Genomic DNA, 19,116 nt, shown 5'->3' with positions numbered 1-19,116 from the left:
AAGTGGGCAGAAAATGCAGGTGAACTTTTATAGAAAAGGTTAAGATAAAGGGTATCATTAGTGAATTTGAAGGAAGCCTTGAGTAGTCCAGCAGATGCAAGAAAATTTGCCCCTACACCCACCCAAATGAATGCATGAAGAATCCCACAGAAAAGACTCACCCCATTTTATACAATGTTGTGGTTGCCATGCAGTTATTTAAAAGGTTATCATAAAGAAATGACTTTGGACAGTTCTCTGGAATTATTGTTCTTCATATATTACTTGCTTTACATGTGAGCAAAGAACAGCATACATCAACCCATATTGGATATGAAAGAGCAGAATCCAGTCCTGTCTCTATTATTACTGACACTTCATAAATATTTCAATCCATAAACATACCCTTCAGTTAAGAAACTGAGCCACAAAGAACTCCAAAATCCACCAAATAAAATGACCCAATTCTTTCCAGGGTCCCAACAACATCCCATCCTTTATCTACACACAGTCCCTGCCCCTGTTCCCTGCTCCATACCTAGTCCACCTCACACTTCCCAGCAACTCCTAGACCAAGGAACTCAACTTCAGACCACACACAATATGGCAACTCCTACTTCTGAGCCTCTGATGATCACATGAGTCAAGGCAGCCCCCACCAATTAATTCCTGAGTTGATATCTCTTCAAGACATAAAGAAAAAGATATTTAGTTTGTTGCCTATGAAGAGGCTTCACAATGTATTTCTTATGGTTTGAATCTAGAATGTCTTTGAAAAGCTCATAATTTGAATACTTGTGCCTGGATCTCAAAGCTGTTCAGAGACGCTATAGAATGACCAAGAGGAGCCTCATGGATAGCAGAAGCAGGGCATTAGTGGTCAGCCATTAAAGGTCTGATCTGGTCCCAGCCCACTTTCTCTTGTTCCTGGTCAAACATGATGTAAATTGATTGCTCTAACTAGTGCTTCACTATGTGATAAACACCATGATTTGCAATTTGGAGAAGGAAAATGTTAGTTAACTTACAAAACTCATACACGGTCTATCGTGAAAGAAAGTCAGGACACAAGCACAAGGCAGGAATCTGCAGGCAGGAATTAAAGCAGGGGCCATGAAACAATGCTATTTCTCATGGCTTACCTCAACCTGCTCCCTTATAGCAACACTCCTGTGCTCCAACCCAGAGGAGGAGGTGCTCACAGTTCTTGGCACGCCCAAATCAAATCATTAAGACTATACTTAGGAAGTTTCTGAGGGCAACAGGCACTCTCATAAGAACTGGCCTACAGGACATTCACATTAAATTATGGTAAAGAACCTAGCTATGTTCTACACATGTCTTAAAATCAGAATGATGCTAAATTTTAAAATGATAAACTAATTAGATTGCTAGAAGAAATTTTAAGACAACATAGCACTCACTGAGGCATGGTTGTTGTTGGCACTTTCAGCCAAGTTTTAGTGAAGAATAAATGATAGAACAGAAAGATCGAAAAACTACAGTTTGTGACAATAAATGTAACTAAAGCTAGGGGCAACACATGAATGAGTAAGCATGTGCATACATTCATGTCTACATGCTCTACTTTCCACCTTCACTATCCCTGTTTCCTCTTCACTCTGCATTAATACTCCACTTTCGTAATAAATTTCTCCACACTCGAACAAAATATTTTGCACTCCAGGCAAAATAATATAATTATAAAATAATGCAATTAATAATTTTATGTATATATTGTATGCTTCATATAAATCATAAATATTTCCATAAAATTCAAATTTTAATGTACAAAGGTTCATTGTAGCCCATGCTGTCTGTATAAGATATTCAACTAAAATTTCAAAGATCGGTACATCCAGAATATTTAAATTTTTTTGAATTATTCATCAACACAAATCAGAATTACATTTCTACATAATGCAAAAACAAAAGCACATATGCATGTGTTATACACAGTCTTACCTACAACCTGACATTCAATTCACAGTGCAAGTAAATAAAACAAAACAAAACAAAGATAACGTGAATTTTGCTGACAAATGCATGAATCTTGAGAATATCATCCCAAGTGGAATAACTCAGTACCAAACAGGCATGCATGGCATGTATTCACGTATAAGTAAATATTATCCATAAAATACAGCATAACTCTGATATACTCCACAAACCCAAGAAGGCTGGACAGGAAGGAAGGCATGAACAAGGATGCTTGACTTCACTTGTAAGTGGGAATGGAATGGTTGGAAGGCAGATAGAAGGAGGTAACTGAGTGGAAGAGGGGATTAGGAGAGGAGTGGATGGGGATAGATAGGGGAGATGGCCTGATGGCCATGAGAATGAATGGAAATCCACAAGTGCCAGAGGTGGGGAGGAGGTAGGGGACATCTCCAGGAAGACATAGAGACCTGGGATGGGGGAGGTGCCAAAAAAAATAAATGGGGATGCCCTTAGCTGTTACTCACAGCATTGAAAATATGGAGCCTAGGAAAGCTGCCTCCTGTGGCCAGGCAGGAACCAGGGACACCAAACTTATCCTGTCTACAAAAAGTGCAGGCACTGGGGATGCAGTAGAGACTAAGAAGTGTTACAACTAGCTTTCTTAAGACTGGCCAATATCCCAATTTTCTTTAAAAAAGAAATTAATGCCCTGGACATCAGAAGGCAATTTTAAGAGAACTCTCGGTTCCCAAGTGGTGGGGTGGGTGTTTTTTGGTCAATTCCAAGTGGGTGAGTTGTTAATGATGTCGGTCAAGAAGGAAACAAAGTAAGAAAAGTTAGATTCAAGGATTTATTTTTCTTTTTCTTTTTTTTCTATTCTTCTTTCTCTCCTGTCTAATGTTAGAAGAAATGGGAAGAGGGGAGGCAGGGGTGAAAGGTGATGAAAAGAAAAAGGGGAAAATAGGAATATAAGTTAAAAGAATAGATTTATTGAATATACTTTTAGACCAAAGAACATCAACAAGCCAAAAATTTACATTCGTATGGACTTTGTACATTGATACAAATTTAATGTTACATTTTGTTACAACATTGTGTGTGTATGTGTGTGTGTGTGTGTGTGTGTGTGTGTTTCAACTCCTGTTTAAGATACTGTACCTATATAACTCTTAAAAACGCAATGTTAAGTTCTAGTCCTTTTGAAAGCTACTATTACAAACTATTTAGGAAAAATAAGAATGCAAGTTAATAGTTATTCAATCAAACTTATGCTCGTGTTAGATTGTAGTTCAATTAATTACAGAAACAAGCTTCATTTAGCCTCCTATAGATGTTTTCCAAGTTAAGCAAATAGGAGATTGCTAGAAACAAGCAAGTCAGATATACTGTAGGCAGACAGTATATCTTAATTCAAAACCTCAAAGATCTGCAAAAAAGCCTTGAAAAACCTAGATGTACAGAATATGGCATTTAAAGATTTTTCCCGGCAGTGAGAGACGTCCGCTCCTGGCAGCACCCACAGTCTACTAAGAGAAAATGATGATAAGCACTCCACACTGAGTTGCTTCCATGAGGCAGGCTAGTGACTTGGCAAGGAGCCTTTGCCCTTTCTTCAACTCTTGACAGTTTTCTGTCCAAACTGGACAAATGGGATGCAGGGAAGTTAAATGCCAAGCTTTGCAAGGACAAGTTAGGCAACTCCTTCAACATTCCTGCTTCAAAACAAGAAAAAAAAGCTTGTTAACTATCCTGGGCCAGAAGGCTGAAGAAGACGCTCCAAGGATTCAGAGAAGCCCTGGATGACTGTTCGGGCAGGCAGCAGCTTCTGTCTTTTGTACAGTGCAGAAGCTGCTTGCTCTGCACTTCCTGCACAGTCAGGTAACATGTATTCCTTCTCAGTTCTCTAATGGGGCGAAGACTAGATAGTGATAATCTCACAGGTAAGCTTAAGTTGTTTAGGATTTAAGATAATGTTTTAAAGTCCAAAAAGATATTCTTAAGGTTGGTAATACAAGTTATGATAGAAAATGATTTTGGTACAGCTAGTTGGAGAACAAACCCAAACTTATGGCCTACACATTTATTCATACATAAAAAGCCTTCAAGACACTATTTGAGAATTGGGGCATTGGTGGAAAAGGCCTCAAGTCTAATTATCTGAGTTCCATTCCTGGGACCTACATGGTAGAAGGAGAGAACCTGCTTCTTCAAGTTATCCTTTAAGCTGTACATAGGCTACACACACACACACACACACACACACACACACACACACACACACAGGTTTAAAAAAACAAGAAGATAATTTACATATGACCTCCTCATAGTTCTATTGATATCCAAAGTCACTATAAGAAAACTGTTATAAAAGCAGAAAGCCTGGCCTTCCCCATTCTCTACTACTGTCTCAAGGCATGACCACTGACACATGCAATTGTTCCTATGATAATGTGACAGCAGCAGCCATTTCCTTACCAGAGACCAAAGCAATAGCATTTATAATCTTGAGTTTAAAATCCTCCAACTGTAAGCCAAATGAACCTTTCTTGCTATGTTAGCTGTGTTCAGGACCTGCTGGGGTAGTACTATAGCACTGGATATTTTTCCCATAGCCTCTACCATTTGAATACTTGTTCTGGAATACATGGAGCTGTTTGGGGAGGCTTGGGTTCTGTGTCCTTGTTGGAGAGGTAAGTCATTGAAGATGAACATTGAGAGTTTAAAGAGTCACCACTGCTAGAGCTCTCTCTCTCTCTCTCTCTCTCTCTCTCTCTCTCTCTCTGTCCCTCCCTCCCTTCTTTCCTCCATCCCTCCCTTCTTTCCTCCATCCCTCCCTTCTTTCCTCCATCCCTCCCTCCCCCGCCCCAGCCTCTCTCTTTCCTTCATGTTAGAGGTTTTACAATGTGAGAGATCTCAGCTTGTTGCTCCAGCCACCATGCCTGATTGCTGCCAGTTATTGTGAGTGCTGGCATGCTTCCTGCAATGATGGTGATAGAATCTTGTCTTGTCATATCTTACCTCATCTGGCTCCATAAACTCAAATACTCCCTTCCTTTGACTTTATTGTTTTAGTTTATCACAGCAATAGAAAAGCTTCACTGAATGATACTGCTACAACCATATGCTCAAAGGAACCCTTCTGTGGGTGTGGTATTTTATCAAAGTAATAGAAAAATAACTAATATAAGAACGAGCTAATGAATATATCCTTCTAGCATCATGCTTTCTTAAGCTCTATGCTCTTTTGTAGTATATAACTAGAAATCTAAACAACATTCAGAAAATCTGGGAGCCACTAATTTATGTAAGTTCTTTTGTTTTTACTTCTGTAATAAACACTAAAGCTGATACCAATCCCTCACTTTTACTATACTGCTGAAGTGCTTACTTCCATAAATGCATACATTCATCTGTCAGAGGATTTTTTAAGGATCTGAAATGCTTTCTCAAGAGCTTTTCTTATGGAGTTAACTAAATTTTTACCAACATGCCTTAATGTGCTTAGGAAATTACTCAGATAAAGTGTGTATCATGTAGTATAGGAACAAGAACATAAAGTCCTCCATGCTATCTGCCAGCACTGAGACTAAGCCACTACCAAAGGAAAAATAAAAACTAAATACCATCCCAAACCCGGTTACCAAACATCCCTGCAGCAGGATCAACAACTGAATGACTTCTTTCAAAGCATAGACTTTATTATTTAACAAGCTGAAGTTGCTTAAAATTATGAACAACTGCATCTGCATGATAAAATTCCTAGGGGTTGGGGATTTAGCTCAGCGGTAGAGCGCTTGCCTAGCAAGCGCAAGGCCCTGGGTTCGGTCCCCAGCTCCGGAAAAAAAAAATTCCTGCCATGCTTTAAGTCAGGATCAGACCACAGTGATCACAGCTGTACTCCTTAAATAAAGAAATCTGTTCTGTTTAGTTCAATCCTATGTGAGCTTTGGCTGAATCGCCAGGAGTTGGCTGATATACTTAGGTAGGAACCAATGTGGAAGAACGGACAAAGGACAGCCTCAGTCTAACACAAGCTTTCCAAAAGGAACTAATATTTCCTGGCCCACCTCTCTAGCTGAAAGCCCAGAGTCAGGAGGGATGCCCTACATGACAGAATTTGTGTCACCAATTCTCATATTCTCAAGGCTTCAGAGGAGGTATTTTTCTACTAATGTCTCAACTAAGTGGTTCCATTTGGAACCCAAAAATGTTACCATCTGCAAAAGAAAAACATTTCATAAACAACCTTCTTTGCTCCAAACACCTAAAAGGATTTCTATAAACAATAAAAAAATAGATTTAAAACAATTGAAAACATTTTTTTTTGCAAAAACTAAAACACATTGGAAAATTGATACTGCATCAGTTTCCCAACAGCAGAGCAGCCGTAACCAGCAGAAAGCAACCACGAAAGAAAAAACATACAAATAAATGTCTCCTTCAATAGCCAACCAGGGAGCATCCTTACAGACTGAGTTTCAGTCCAATTTTCTCTTCATGAAAAAGGAAACAAAGATGTCTACAACTTAGGCAAGCAATGAGGCAATCAATAAGTTGGGTTTTTAACTGCCGAATCACATATTTTCTAAGAATTCTAAATTAAGAGCACGGATTATATATTTATTCAATGGTTTTATTAAATATTGACTATGAAATTAACAGTTATTCAAGTATATTTATGTTTTAGTATAAACTGTGTAAAGACCATAGCTAGATAACAAAACAAGATGTCTCTTCAGGATTGGAAACTGAGTGCATTCCATCACCCCATCTCTGTCCAAGCGCCCTTCCATTAAATGTATCACCGTTTTGGATAGTTGTCCTATTGCTATGATCAAATCTCCTGCCAAAAGCAAGTGTTTGTTGCTTTTCTTCTGGCTCATATAGTTCAAGGTTCTACGTAGACCATCATGGTAGGAAATCACAGCGCTGTGAGCCTGAGACAAGTGGTTACATTGTGTCCTCTGGTAGGAAAGGAAGAAATAAGTCCCTTCACTGTCCTTTCCATGAATTATAGGACCAAGCCCAGACATAAGTGTCACTTACTATAAGAATGAGTCTTCCCACCTTTATTAACAGTCAACATAACCCTTCAGAGGCATGTCCAGAGGTTAACTTAATATAAATAACCCTGAATAATGCCTCCATCATTATTCAGTCCTTTCAAGCTAACAATCATCTCCAAGGATCACAACCACGTTGAACGCACTCAAATCACTCTTCATTCTTGTCTTTCAACACAGCAGCAGCATCAAGCCCTCAGGGTGTTGGTTACTTCTAATCACATCTCACTGACTCTATTACCAAGACCCAAATTCTAAGCACCAGCAAATCAGTACTGGACTACAGGAGTCAGGATCTGGCTCTCTCCCCTCACTCAGGATAATGCTGCCCTTACCTCACTGCAGCCTGTGTTTCAGAGGAAGTCACTTCCTGAGGCATGCATCAGACTGCACTATTCTACAGCTTAAATTTTGTTATGACTCCTTTCTCCAGCAGAAGAAAACTTGCAATCTGATTTGTCATTACATCTTCAACCTTCAATAAAAACATGCAGGGAAAATTGAGGTGGGACAGGATGTCTAAAGTTTTAACAGAGCTGATAAAAAGGGATCTTCCAAAACACATCTCAGAGACATTAAAATCAACTAACTATGCTTGATTACAGAGACAGACAGAATATTTGTGGCCTTACATTTAACAGTATTGGCATCCTCTCTCACCCATTAAGCTAATCAAAGTACCTCATAAAACCAGCAAACCACTTCATGAACAACAGAACATTCATTAAGAATGATTTTCTCCACTATCCTTCCAAGCAAGTAAACCCACTTGTCTCATTTTTGGTTTTTATTTGTTTGGTTGGTTGGTTGGTTTTGTTCTACATAATTGTAAAACTTGCTTAATTAATCTCTAAACCTTGTTGCAAATCTCATCCTTTGAACAAACTAACTTTAACACACAGCCACTACGGAGGCACAAAAGAATGTCCTCTTTCTGAATGCCCAAGCATCAGTCTAAAGTAAGTATCCTTAAGTTAGTAAACATTCTGGTGCTTCTCTCTGTCTTGAAATCCTTTTCTGAGGCATAGCCACAGATCTGGCTTTATCTGAGTGAAGGTCCTGAAGAGTGAGGGACAGAACAACAAACCTCTCTCCCTTCTCTGGCTGTCATCCTTAGTCATAGCCTGGAACTAAGTCTCCAAGGAAATTGGTAGGAAACACATTCAGAATCCACTTTGTAGACCTAATTCTTTCCACAAGTGGTTCTAATATCAGAATGTAAGAAACACTATAGTGTCCCTACTATTGGCTAGGACTTCAGTAACATATTCAATGTAAATTTTCTGAAGACACATAAATGTAAGAGTTATTACCCACTCATTAATAATGTAGAGATTTCCCTCTTCATATGGCTCCTGTGTACAGAGTAGAATCAATGACAGAAAGAAGTAGGGACCACCACAGTGTGAAGAGATGTGCTGACTAGAGGCTGAGAATGAAGTTTCAAAAGCAGTCTACAGTAACTGTTGTCAATAGTTTTTTGGAAAGTCATCAGTTACAGCATGGGGTTCTTGACATCAGTGAGCACAGTTATTCTTAAACAATGCCATAAATATAGCAAATCTACAGTCTGCACAAAAAATCTATAAAACTCAAATACTGAAACAGGAATATTTTCAAAACATTTAAATAATAATAATGATAATAATAGTAGTAGTAGTAATAGTGATAATAATAATAATAATATTTACTCCTTCTACAGACTAAACTGAGTACAATTACAGCAATTTAATATGCTGTATCTTATCATATGTGGCTATCTAGTGGGTAGTAATGATTAATGATTCTGGCAATCCCAATAGCCTTGGGCTTAAGAACAAAAATCGTTTTCTTCACTGCCCCTCCAGTCAATGAATTTAGGAAAATAACAGAATGTTAAGGTCTGTGCGTCCTTACTGAAAGGCTGCTTTTATTATGAAGCAGTGACTCTTCACTTGGAGCAACAGTTACACACAGTGAAAACCTCCCACTTTTGTCTCCATTCTGTCTGTTCCTCTCTTTAAGCCAGCATGGCCATGGAAACCACCAGGGTGTCCGTCTACCTAACCTGTCTCTTTCCCATTTTAGGGTGAAGGCACAGTCTTAAACGTGCAGTCATCTTAGATGCCAAGAACAAACCACCCTAAGATGAAAATAAACATCTATGTTAGGCAGAATGCTTGCTGGCATGGGTCATAGTAACGGACTGGATTCTCTCAGTGATGATATGATTGATAGTTTAATAATTTACTGTACCACCTTTCAAGACCCAAGCAGAGACAATGGTGGGCAAACCCACAGCATGAGCAAGACTGCTTACCTATGGGTACTTCTTACTACTAGCTCTATTCTTCCTCTTTCTAAATCTGAAGGTCCTATCAGTAAATGCAAGATGAACGCCTGGGACCCCTATACAGTCCCCTCTCACTAATATGCCAATAAAATCTTTTCTGCTTTGACCATTGCTTGTTTCTGTAATCGGTGTCTTGGAGTGAGAGGCCTGGCTAGCCTCATAGGACTGCTAACAAGAGGCAGGGTTTCTCTACTTCCGGCTCCTCAGTTTCTGGAATGTAAAACAGATTGCTTCTCAGTATTTTGTATCCCAACTGTTTTACAACTAGAATCCTCTTAAGACAGAGGTGCTTTTTCAAAATCAAAGTTTAATTTGCTTTGTTTCTAGTATTCCTTGGGTTGATACATACTTTTTCTTTAAGTTTGATGATATGATAATAAGACATTGATCTGAATCTATGTAAAAGAGATTTTCTTCCTATTAATAACACTGGAATTTGGATAGTTCACTTATATCCAGTTTTTACTTAATTAGTGAAAATATGAACATGAGTTCTTAGCTGTCTATACAATGAGTTCCTTCCCAAGAGGAACCACCCAAATTTACTGACCTGGACATGACATCTGCTCTGTGCATATGGTATCACCACTGGACATTCAAATGTATTGTGAGTTGTTCAAAGGCTGAAGGACAAAAGAACATAGCCAGCATGGGACAGAGAGATGAGAAGGACACACAGAGACCTGTGTCATCTCAGCACAGATGCGAAGCCTGAGAGTAAATGATGCTACTGGAAAAGCTAGAACAAAATATCAAGTTTTAAGAATAATTTTGATACAACAGAATAATTATGACACAAAACTCCTGCAGGCAGGACCAGATGTTTCCTTTTAGGAAAGGAAGAGGAAACCCAGAGCCAGCAGAGCAGATCTATATGAAAGATTCACACAGGGGATGCTACAATGCCTACTTCAGAACATCTGCAAATGGTCAAGGGCAAGTGGCCAGTGACTGCACAAATTGTGTCAAGGTGTGTGCTAGAGAGAGATAACTGAACTGTGATGTGTAATATCATAGGACTGAATGATGGAGGTTTAAAAACAAAGCATTACTGAGAGCTTTGGCAATAGTACGGGCATGTATTTTAGTCTTAAAGATGAGTCTACGAAAATAAAATGAAAGGAAATGTAGTTCTAACTCTAAACCACCTGGCAAAGGAACTCCTAATTAAGTGGAGAGATGACTACACTGTAGACAGTTGGGCACACACCAGAGAACTGTTCCTGGGAAACATCTGTGGTCATGCACTGGCTCCAAGCTCAGGTCACAAGACATGCAACATTCGCCTGGAGATATACTTTACTTTAAAAGAATGTGGGAGATCCTGTTATTTAGAGGTCATCATCATCTTCCATGTCCCAACAACTTCCCTCAGCTCAGGGACAATTGGAGGACTCCATTTCCCAGCAGGGCTTCCTCTTCTCAGGGACCCAAGCCTCCACACTCTACCTGAGGAATGTCACAAAATCCTTGCTGAAATTACAGGTTCATCTTCCTGTAGTGCCTCTTCATGCAAATGAGGAATAATCCTCTTTATCTTAAGCCTCAGCCAATGAAATTTCTCCCTAAGTAGAACTCCTTCCTGCTTTCCAAGGTTTATATAGTTTTTTCACCCTGAAGAAAGAACACAAGCTGTTTTGTTGAATACCATCTGAGAGAGAGAGAGAGAGAGAGAGAGAGAGAGAGAGAGAAAGAGAGAGAGAGCGCTGTTTTACTGGCTGTCCTGTGAAAGACCTGTAACACTGAAGAGCAGAAACACTGAGACCCTGGGACCCTGGCTACGCCACCCACTGTTGACTTTGATACATCCTGTCCCACCTGCTGTACAGCGATGTCCAGACACCCCAAGGGAAGAAGCAGAAAACAGAACTACAAGATACTAATAAAAACCTTAAGTTATCAAAAAGCATTCTGGACAGATAGAAGTTCAAATTCCCATAGCCAATACATGGAAAGGTTGGCATTCTATGAAATGCTCAGAAGCAGTGGGCATCTAAATAGTAAGATGTATCATGAAAGGGAGGAGGAGCTCCCAGCAATGGCAGCATTCCAAATAGCTCACAAGATCCCTTTGTGAACAATCAATGCTGCCGGAAGCTGATATGTATCAGTAGGCACAATGGCTAATTCCTCCAATGCTTTGATATAAAATGGCCATCCGGAGCTCCTATCTTGTCCATGAGAATCATTGTCTTCATAAACACAATACAAATATGAACTGAAAAAGAACTGTGCCTCATGCTGTCCTTTTAGGACATCGATTCTAGATAATATCACCAGCACCTGGCTCATATGGAATAGCTACAATATAAGTAGCATTATATTACATCCAGGAACAGCGTGGTTGTAAATAATGGATATGGCAGATTAGAGACATTTTCAATAAATGGTTGATTTGACCCCCAGAGTGAGGTATTCTTCCTGTCTCCCTTTGAAAATAATTAAGAGTTCCTGGAAAAACCCAATTGGGGGCTAGTCATTCTCCTTTTTCTCTGCTCTTTCTAAATCCTGGTATTGCCAACGTTAAATGAGTTAAAGGGTCTATCAAGTAGACCTGCAGGTTATGAAGCCACTTATGTGCCATAAGGATGGAGAGGACTAGACCAGGGAGAGTAGGAAATCTATGCAGTTCAAAAAATATTCTCTGTATTTTTGTTTGTTTGCTTGTTTCGTTTTTTCATATTCCCTCAGAAGAACAACCATTGGCAAACTTTCTTCCCCCTGCCAATGGCACAACTGGACAAGGCAGAAACCGGCTGACAACAAATGAACCTCTGGTGAAGGAGAAGAAAAGAGGGGAGAGGAGAAGAATACAAAAGAAGGAAGAGGAAGGTAGGGAAAAGGAGGAAAGAGAATGAGAAAGAAGAAAAGGCAAAAGAACAGAAGAGAGAAAAGGAGAGGGGAGAAAAGGGGAAAGGACAGGGGGAGTTTGAACAGAAGTACCATCATGCACACATAATGTCACAGAAGCCATGTTTTATTAATCCCAGAGTCAAGTGCGATACCTCCATAGGAGTTGTTGGACAGAAAGACCCATGAGCCCCCAAAAGAGCTTGCTGATAAAGACACACCTCACTATTATCCTTGCACCTGGTTAACCTTCACAGTGACAGCAGCTGTTATGTTGGCAGATAGGGAAAAGTCAGCAGTGTTCTTTCTCAGCTCTGAACATAGTGTGCTGTAATACCAACTTTCCAAGCAAACTGGTATACTAGTGGCATAATTGTTATGGGGATAACCAACTGACTTCCAATTAGATCACTGGCCTGCTCCACAGAAAGTAATTCAACACCAGTACTGTGGAGCTAGTCAAAGGCTCAGACTTGGGTAAATTACATGCACTAGAGATGAAACTGTAACTTTTGTTTACTAAGTGGACATGTCAAGATACCTTCTAAATACTTAGGTTTATGCCCTATACTAACAAGCATCCCAGCCTCAATCAAACATGCTAGTATTCGCAGTGAACAGCAGTTAATGCAGAGATCTGTGGATGTTCGAGATGGCTAAAAAGAAATGACTGCAGAATGTTCAGCCTTAAATGGGATATGTAAATCAGTTCCCAAAGCATACGGGATGAGGAAAGGGTATAAAAAATGAAGCCAATGGGAAATGGACAATGAAATTCTGTCTTAGGGGCATGTCAAAGCTGTAGCAGTCATGAATTCACAGCAACTATAGGACACAGAGTCTACACAAGACAGCCCATCAAAATTCAGTGAAATATAGGGGAGGGGCTCAAGGGCTCATGCCTGTCTAGGAGAGTTAATAGTTGGTGAGAGCTTTCAAGTGAGAGAAGTCATTGTCTGGGTAATACGGCCACTTGTTATCTATTCCTTCTTCAGTGCTTAGTTCCAAGACCTAGTCCAACACAGGCAGCCACCGTTAAACTAAAAAAGATCTGAAGGTATGTAATACAATCAACTGAAGCTTGTCTTTGACTAGCTTACAAAGAAATGAGACTCATACTATGGTTATTTTATTTGGCTTTGACAATTACTGGGGAGTCATCCCTAATCTACTCCTCTAACACAGGCCTGGCTACCTCTCCAGGGGTGTACCCCACATACTCAGTGTTTCTCTTGGCCACATCCTCATGGTTTCACTCCCCTGACTACAGCTTCCACCTCCAGGTTCACTATTGCCAATCCCTCCAGTGCTGTAGCCAATGTTATTTAACCAATAGTTTTAAATCAAGGAACAAAGTTTACACTACAAAAGCTTGTCAACTTGAGAAAACGTGGTTTCCTTGGAATATAGAATTTAGCATTACAATACATAGTAGAGACCAAAGGTAGAATGGGAACTTGGAGGGAGAAGGAAGAATGCAGTTGGAAAGAGGATAAATCTGAGCTGAAGGACAAAAACTATCAACAAATAAACTAAGAATAATAGAGAGAAAGGGGAGGAAAAAAAGAAGGGAAAGCATATAGAAAGGACTAAATACAGCAATTACCCTGGGAGAAAGGCTAAGCTTGAAACAGGCAGTTGTATCCTTAGACCTTACAAATTGCAGCTCACCCAAAGCATTAATATTAAGTACAAAGTAAAATAAAAATAATACACCAGTCATCATGTGACTCTAGCATCACCAAGCATAAAAATACATAAAGCTCTGTGAGTAGCAGAGTAAGGACAGTGGGGATGCTACCACGTAAAACTAAAATAAGTGAAGACATTGAAGGGCCATAGGAGCCAACAATCTGCTGTCGAAATAAAATACAAATGCAGAAACATGGCATACACTTAATGAGAAGGATAGGCTGACTCCATGACAGGTTTCAAATTGGTAGTTCAGGACAGGGTAAGTCCAAGCAGGTCCAGGCTTCAGAAACTGCCCACCATCTGGCCTGAGGCAAGGACAATGGGTCAGCAATAGTTCCCACACTTCCTCAGCGACTTCCTCAGCAACAGATTCCAGACCTCACTCTCCAGCCTCTTTGCCCCAGTATGGAATGTCCTAGAGATGGAGTAAGATAAATCCTACTCAGAAATCCCCTAATGTGCTTTAAATCAGGCTTGCAAGCTCACTTGGTTGTCGCGCTATCTTGGTAATGGGAGATCCCGGCATGCAGGATGAAACACTCTTTGCGTTAACGGACTATTTGAGTCCAGTGTATCACTCTTCAGCAATCATGGACCCTTATGTTAGTTTCTCAAAAATTTCTTTCCTGAGTAAAATTAGTCCCTATCTGCTTAAAAATGCCTTAGTTGTGTAAAGCATTGGTTTCATCATTAAAGTTTTCAGACAAAAAATTTTAAAAAGCCATTAGCAACTTGTTAAATACTGTTATCTTTAAGAATTTGTGGGTTTTTTTCGGGGGGTGGGGAGTTCATTTGCCACATTTAATTTCTGAAAACCTTATGGCAAAAGAATGAACTGCTGAGAAAATTAAGGCCCTACAGAAACATGTTATAAGCCATAAAAACATTTTAGATTCATAAAAATAAGCAATTAAAACAGCATGCTAAAATAAGACAGTATCAATAACATTTTCCACTTGAATTACAGTGTGGGCTGTTGCTAGGTTTTGCTCCCCACCCTTGTGTTGCGAAAACCTTTTGGAATCATTTAACCGCATAGCTCATCAGCAGTGTCAGCAACAGTAGGATGCATATATGTATGTTTTGCTTGCAGACAACATGCTGTGATAAATTTATATGTCAGCCAGCTAAGCCACCATACTAAGTGAATGATCCAAGCACTGAACAAGACATTCTGTCCAAGAGATTAGTTAAAGAATGGAACTCTCACTCAATCGGTCCATTGTTTTATTTCAGCTTTCCAAAAGCAGATCTTCCTAACGATTATAGCATTACCCTTTATCTGAGCTTCCAGCCTACGGACCTCACCTCTGATTTAGTCACTTTTTTATTGCTGTGGTATCATACCATGACCAAAGCAACTTGAAGAAGGAAGTGTTTAGTGGAGCTTTAAGTTGCAGAGGGTAAAGAGTCCACCATGACAGGAAATGTTGGCAGCAGATGGCAGACATGGACACTGGAACAGCAAACAGGGTGCAAAGAACGTAAACTGGAAATAGAATATAGCTTTAAAACTGCAAAACCCACACCAAATGATACACTTTCTCCAGAAGAAACCACACAGTGGCACCAACTGAGGACTGAATATTCAAACAACTGATCGTATGGGGGACATTCTCATCAAACCACCAAGTCTACACATTTCAAATTCCATGAGTGCATGATGTAAACCTTGAAATAAATCTCTTTAAATATGTTCTAAGCCAGCCTTAGGTGCATGAGATCCTGTCGCAAAAGTAAACCAATACAAAACAAAAATACATTTTCTAAACTTATGACTTTTAAACCATCTACACATGCCTCATCTCTTGTACTAATAGAATTCTTGCTGCTGGGGTCTTCAAATACCCCCTTTCAACTGTCTTCAGGACTCTGATTCCTTTGTTCTGATCCTCAGGCCCCTCTTCTAACTAGAGGCCACAAAAGTAATTAAAACTAGAATGTGAAATCTGTTTGATAAATAACACACACTCACATAAGCAAATCCCACAGAAGAGAAACTTCATATGATAAAGACAATTTACCACATCTCAACTACGAACATGTACAGCTTATAAGTTTGAATTTTGGGTTGAACAAATAATGCAAACTTACTTTTGTATGATTAGAACCACAATAGAGGAATAAAGGTTAAAAGTTAAGCACAATTCCGTTTACAAAAATTGAATTTTAAATTCAATTGCCAGTTTACTTTGAAATCTAAACCTTTAACACAGAAAATATCATTTCCAATGACAATATTTAAATTTCAGAGTTCTCAAAGGATAGTATAGCAGTCTCTTTCAGCAGTCTAATATTTTTAATGCTGAATGGCAAAATGAAGACATTGCAGGTCAGGGAAGATGGCTCCACAGCAAAACGCCTAGGCTGCTCCGCCACAGGTAAGGCTGTGACTTAGGAGGGTTCAACACCGTCTTCTGGACTCAGCATCCACCTTCAGTCACATCTATACACAGGCACGCACGCGCGAGCACACACACACACACACACACACACACACACACACACACACACACGCACACACACGCACACGCATACAATTTAAAAAAATAAATCTTTAAAAACAATAAGCTCTTTCAGTGCCCAAGACGGAACTGGGGCCAGTATTGATTCCAAGGCCTTACACACTCAGATTCACACAAATAGGGCAGCCTTACCTCCCACATCAGTCGGTAGTCCATATTTTCATCCAAGTCTTCAGGCATTCGCTTCTCCCCAGCGAAGGGTCCAAATTTTTCACCCTGTATAACAGTGATTACATTGAACAAGAATCAATGCAATAATCAGCTACAAGAATAAACCAGTTTATTTTTTGGAATCTTTTTCATCCACATCTTCATTTTTAAATATTAACTATTTAACACGAGCTACAGTTGTAACACACAATGTTTCCATATTTCTTAAAGTCCAGCTTAATCTGTTTTAGTCTAAAAGCTTCAACCCACAACACAGAAGCCAACATAAGAGGGTTAAACTCCTCCACTTTCAAATTCTGACAAGCTCTGAAGACTGTGCTCTCTGTTTCCACTCTCCTCACAAACTCTGGCAGGGGTTTCAAATGAAAAGCGTTAGTTTTGCCTGACTTGAGAGACAAGCCCACCAGTCAGAACATCACCTGGTTTCCATAAAAATCATAAATTCATCCCTATTTTGCACAAGAAAGACATGCTTCATTCTCAGAGGAAGGCTGTTCATAAATAAAATTTAAAATTGCCTGCCAATCTTTCCAGTAGCCTGATGCTCATTCTTTATCTATGAGAATCTCAAAATGTGTGCTTTGAAGCCCAGTACATGAGAATCACTGGGACTGTGACTCCAAATACTAAATTGTAGACTTCATTAAAATCGGTATCTGGAAATGGAGTGTAGGGACAATTCTGACAAGTACTCCGAGGAGACCCAAGGTCCTGTAAACCATGAGGAAAAGATTACATGGAGAGATACACATTCCTGACCTGTCCACTGTGAGGGGCAGACTCTGAGTGCATCAACTTAAAGTGTAGACTCTGAGTTCATCAACAGTGAGGTATAGACTCTATGTCTACCAACTGTGGAATGTGGACTGTTGGAAGATCCTGCTACTGAAGTCAGGTCTATGATGACTGGACAGCTCCCAAGTTCAGCCCAAAATGGAGCACTTTCCGGGCAGAACTTCCTCTTCTCTGCCTGACCTCATCTGGGGAGCCTGACTTTCACATCCTCTACCTGAGGAATGTCAGACAGTCATAGGCGAAATTACACATTCACCTTCCTTTTCTGTGAGTACCTTAAGCCTCAGTCAATTTACACTCATCCTAAGGAAAAAAACCCTTCCCATTCTCTAAGGTTTATATAGCCCTTGTTTACACAAGCCCACAAACTGAAGTCTACTCCCCACCATACACCCCCACTCCCACACGCCCAGCCAGTGAGAACTGAGATCCTGCTGATTCATACGATGTTCCACACGCTGCCAAGTGTGCAGCCTGGACATCCTGAGAGAGGAAGCAGCAGAAGACAGAACCACATAGACTTTGCTGTGTCAGCTGTGAGGGATGGCATCTAAAGGTGTGGGGACTAATAAGGCCATATTTAATAGTAATGGTCCTGTGTGCCCCAGGCTTGCCTCCAATCTCACATATAACTGAGCTGCAGAAATTCTCACCCTCTTGCACGCCTGTGATGGGATTACCAGTTTTAGACAGACGGGGGACTGAACACAGGCTTTTATCTGTGGTACACCCCTAGCCCTGGTGCTGTTTCAAAAAGAGCATGAGGAGACGTCATTAATGGGTCCCATTTACCAGAAATTCTGTGGATCAATATGCAGTGAGCCAACAGTCACTCTTGCTATGGGGTCCTTCCTTCCAATCTACCTGTAAGTATTTTCCAGGAGAGTCTTCCTCTTGTGTGGGAGAAGAGATATGTAAAGAAGATGAAAACCTGAGAGGGGGTTATTGATTAATTTTGCTAATGAGAAATAACTCTACTCAATGTCAGAAAATTAAATCATTTAAGAATCATTTAATAAGCACTAAAAACTGCTGGGAATAGTAAAATTTAGTATATCTAAGAACTACAAATGATAAATCAAGCCCTTCAACTTACACAAGAAGAAGACACAACCTGGGGAACACAAATGGTGGCAGAGCTAAGATTGTTCTTTTACCATTTGTAACGTTTCATTCATTTATTTATTATTTACTGTACACACACACACACACACACACACACACACACACACACACACACACACGCACACCAGAAGATGCAAGTGATGGTCAGAGGACTACTTTCCTTCCACCATATGGGTCCCAAAGATTGAACTCAGGTCATCAGATTTGGCACCAAACACCCTTAAACACTGTGCCATGTCATTGGCACAAGACTGACTTTCTTTCTTTCTTTCTTTCTTCTTTCTTTCTTTCTTTCTTTCTTTCTTTCTTTCTTTCTTTCTTTCTTTCTTTTCTGGATTTGAGGACCAAACCTGGGGCCTTGCAGTTACTGGGCAAATACTCTAACTCTGAGCTAAATCCCCAACCTGAGATTGTTTCTTTAATGTTAATCTTAGGATAAAAATATAAAACATTTTCAAATAGAGCATATTCTAAATAGCCTAAACAAGCCTGAGGAGACTCAGACTGCTGACTGCAGTCAGGGAAAGGCCCTATCTGATCCACAGGAAACATGCTTTGGAGACAGGGAAGTCTGAGCATTCCTTCGGGCCCACTTCATGCTGAAATGAGGAGGCACTCCACCTCATGCACCCTTCAGACA

The 19,116-nt window shown here is 39.9% G+C and overlaps 1 protein-coding gene across 4 annotated transcripts in view; it reads right to left on the bottom strand.

Moving 5' to 3' along the window:
• The window catches only part of Prdm5 (PR/SET domain 5), a 162,156-nt gene that overhangs the window by 129,395 nt on the left and 13,645 nt on the right, over window positions 1-19,116 (bottom strand). For all 4 annotated transcript variants that reach the window (XM_063286722.1, NM_001427515.1, XM_063286721.1 and 1 more), the window contains exon 2: window positions 16,518-16,601. In XM_063286722.1, coding sequence (XP_063142792.1) covers window positions 16,518-16,601 — 84 coding nt within the window. The remainder of the gene's footprint in view (window positions 1-16,517; window positions 16,602-19,116) is intronic.

The sequence above is a fragment of the Rattus norvegicus genome, chromosome 4 (genome assembly GCF_036323735.1).
Source record: "Rattus norvegicus strain BN/NHsdMcwi chromosome 4, GRCr8, whole genome shotgun sequence".
Lineage (NCBI taxonomy): Eukaryota > Metazoa > Chordata > Mammalia > Rodentia > Muridae > Rattus > Rattus norvegicus.
This window is presented reverse-complemented; position numbering and strand designations above follow the sequence as displayed.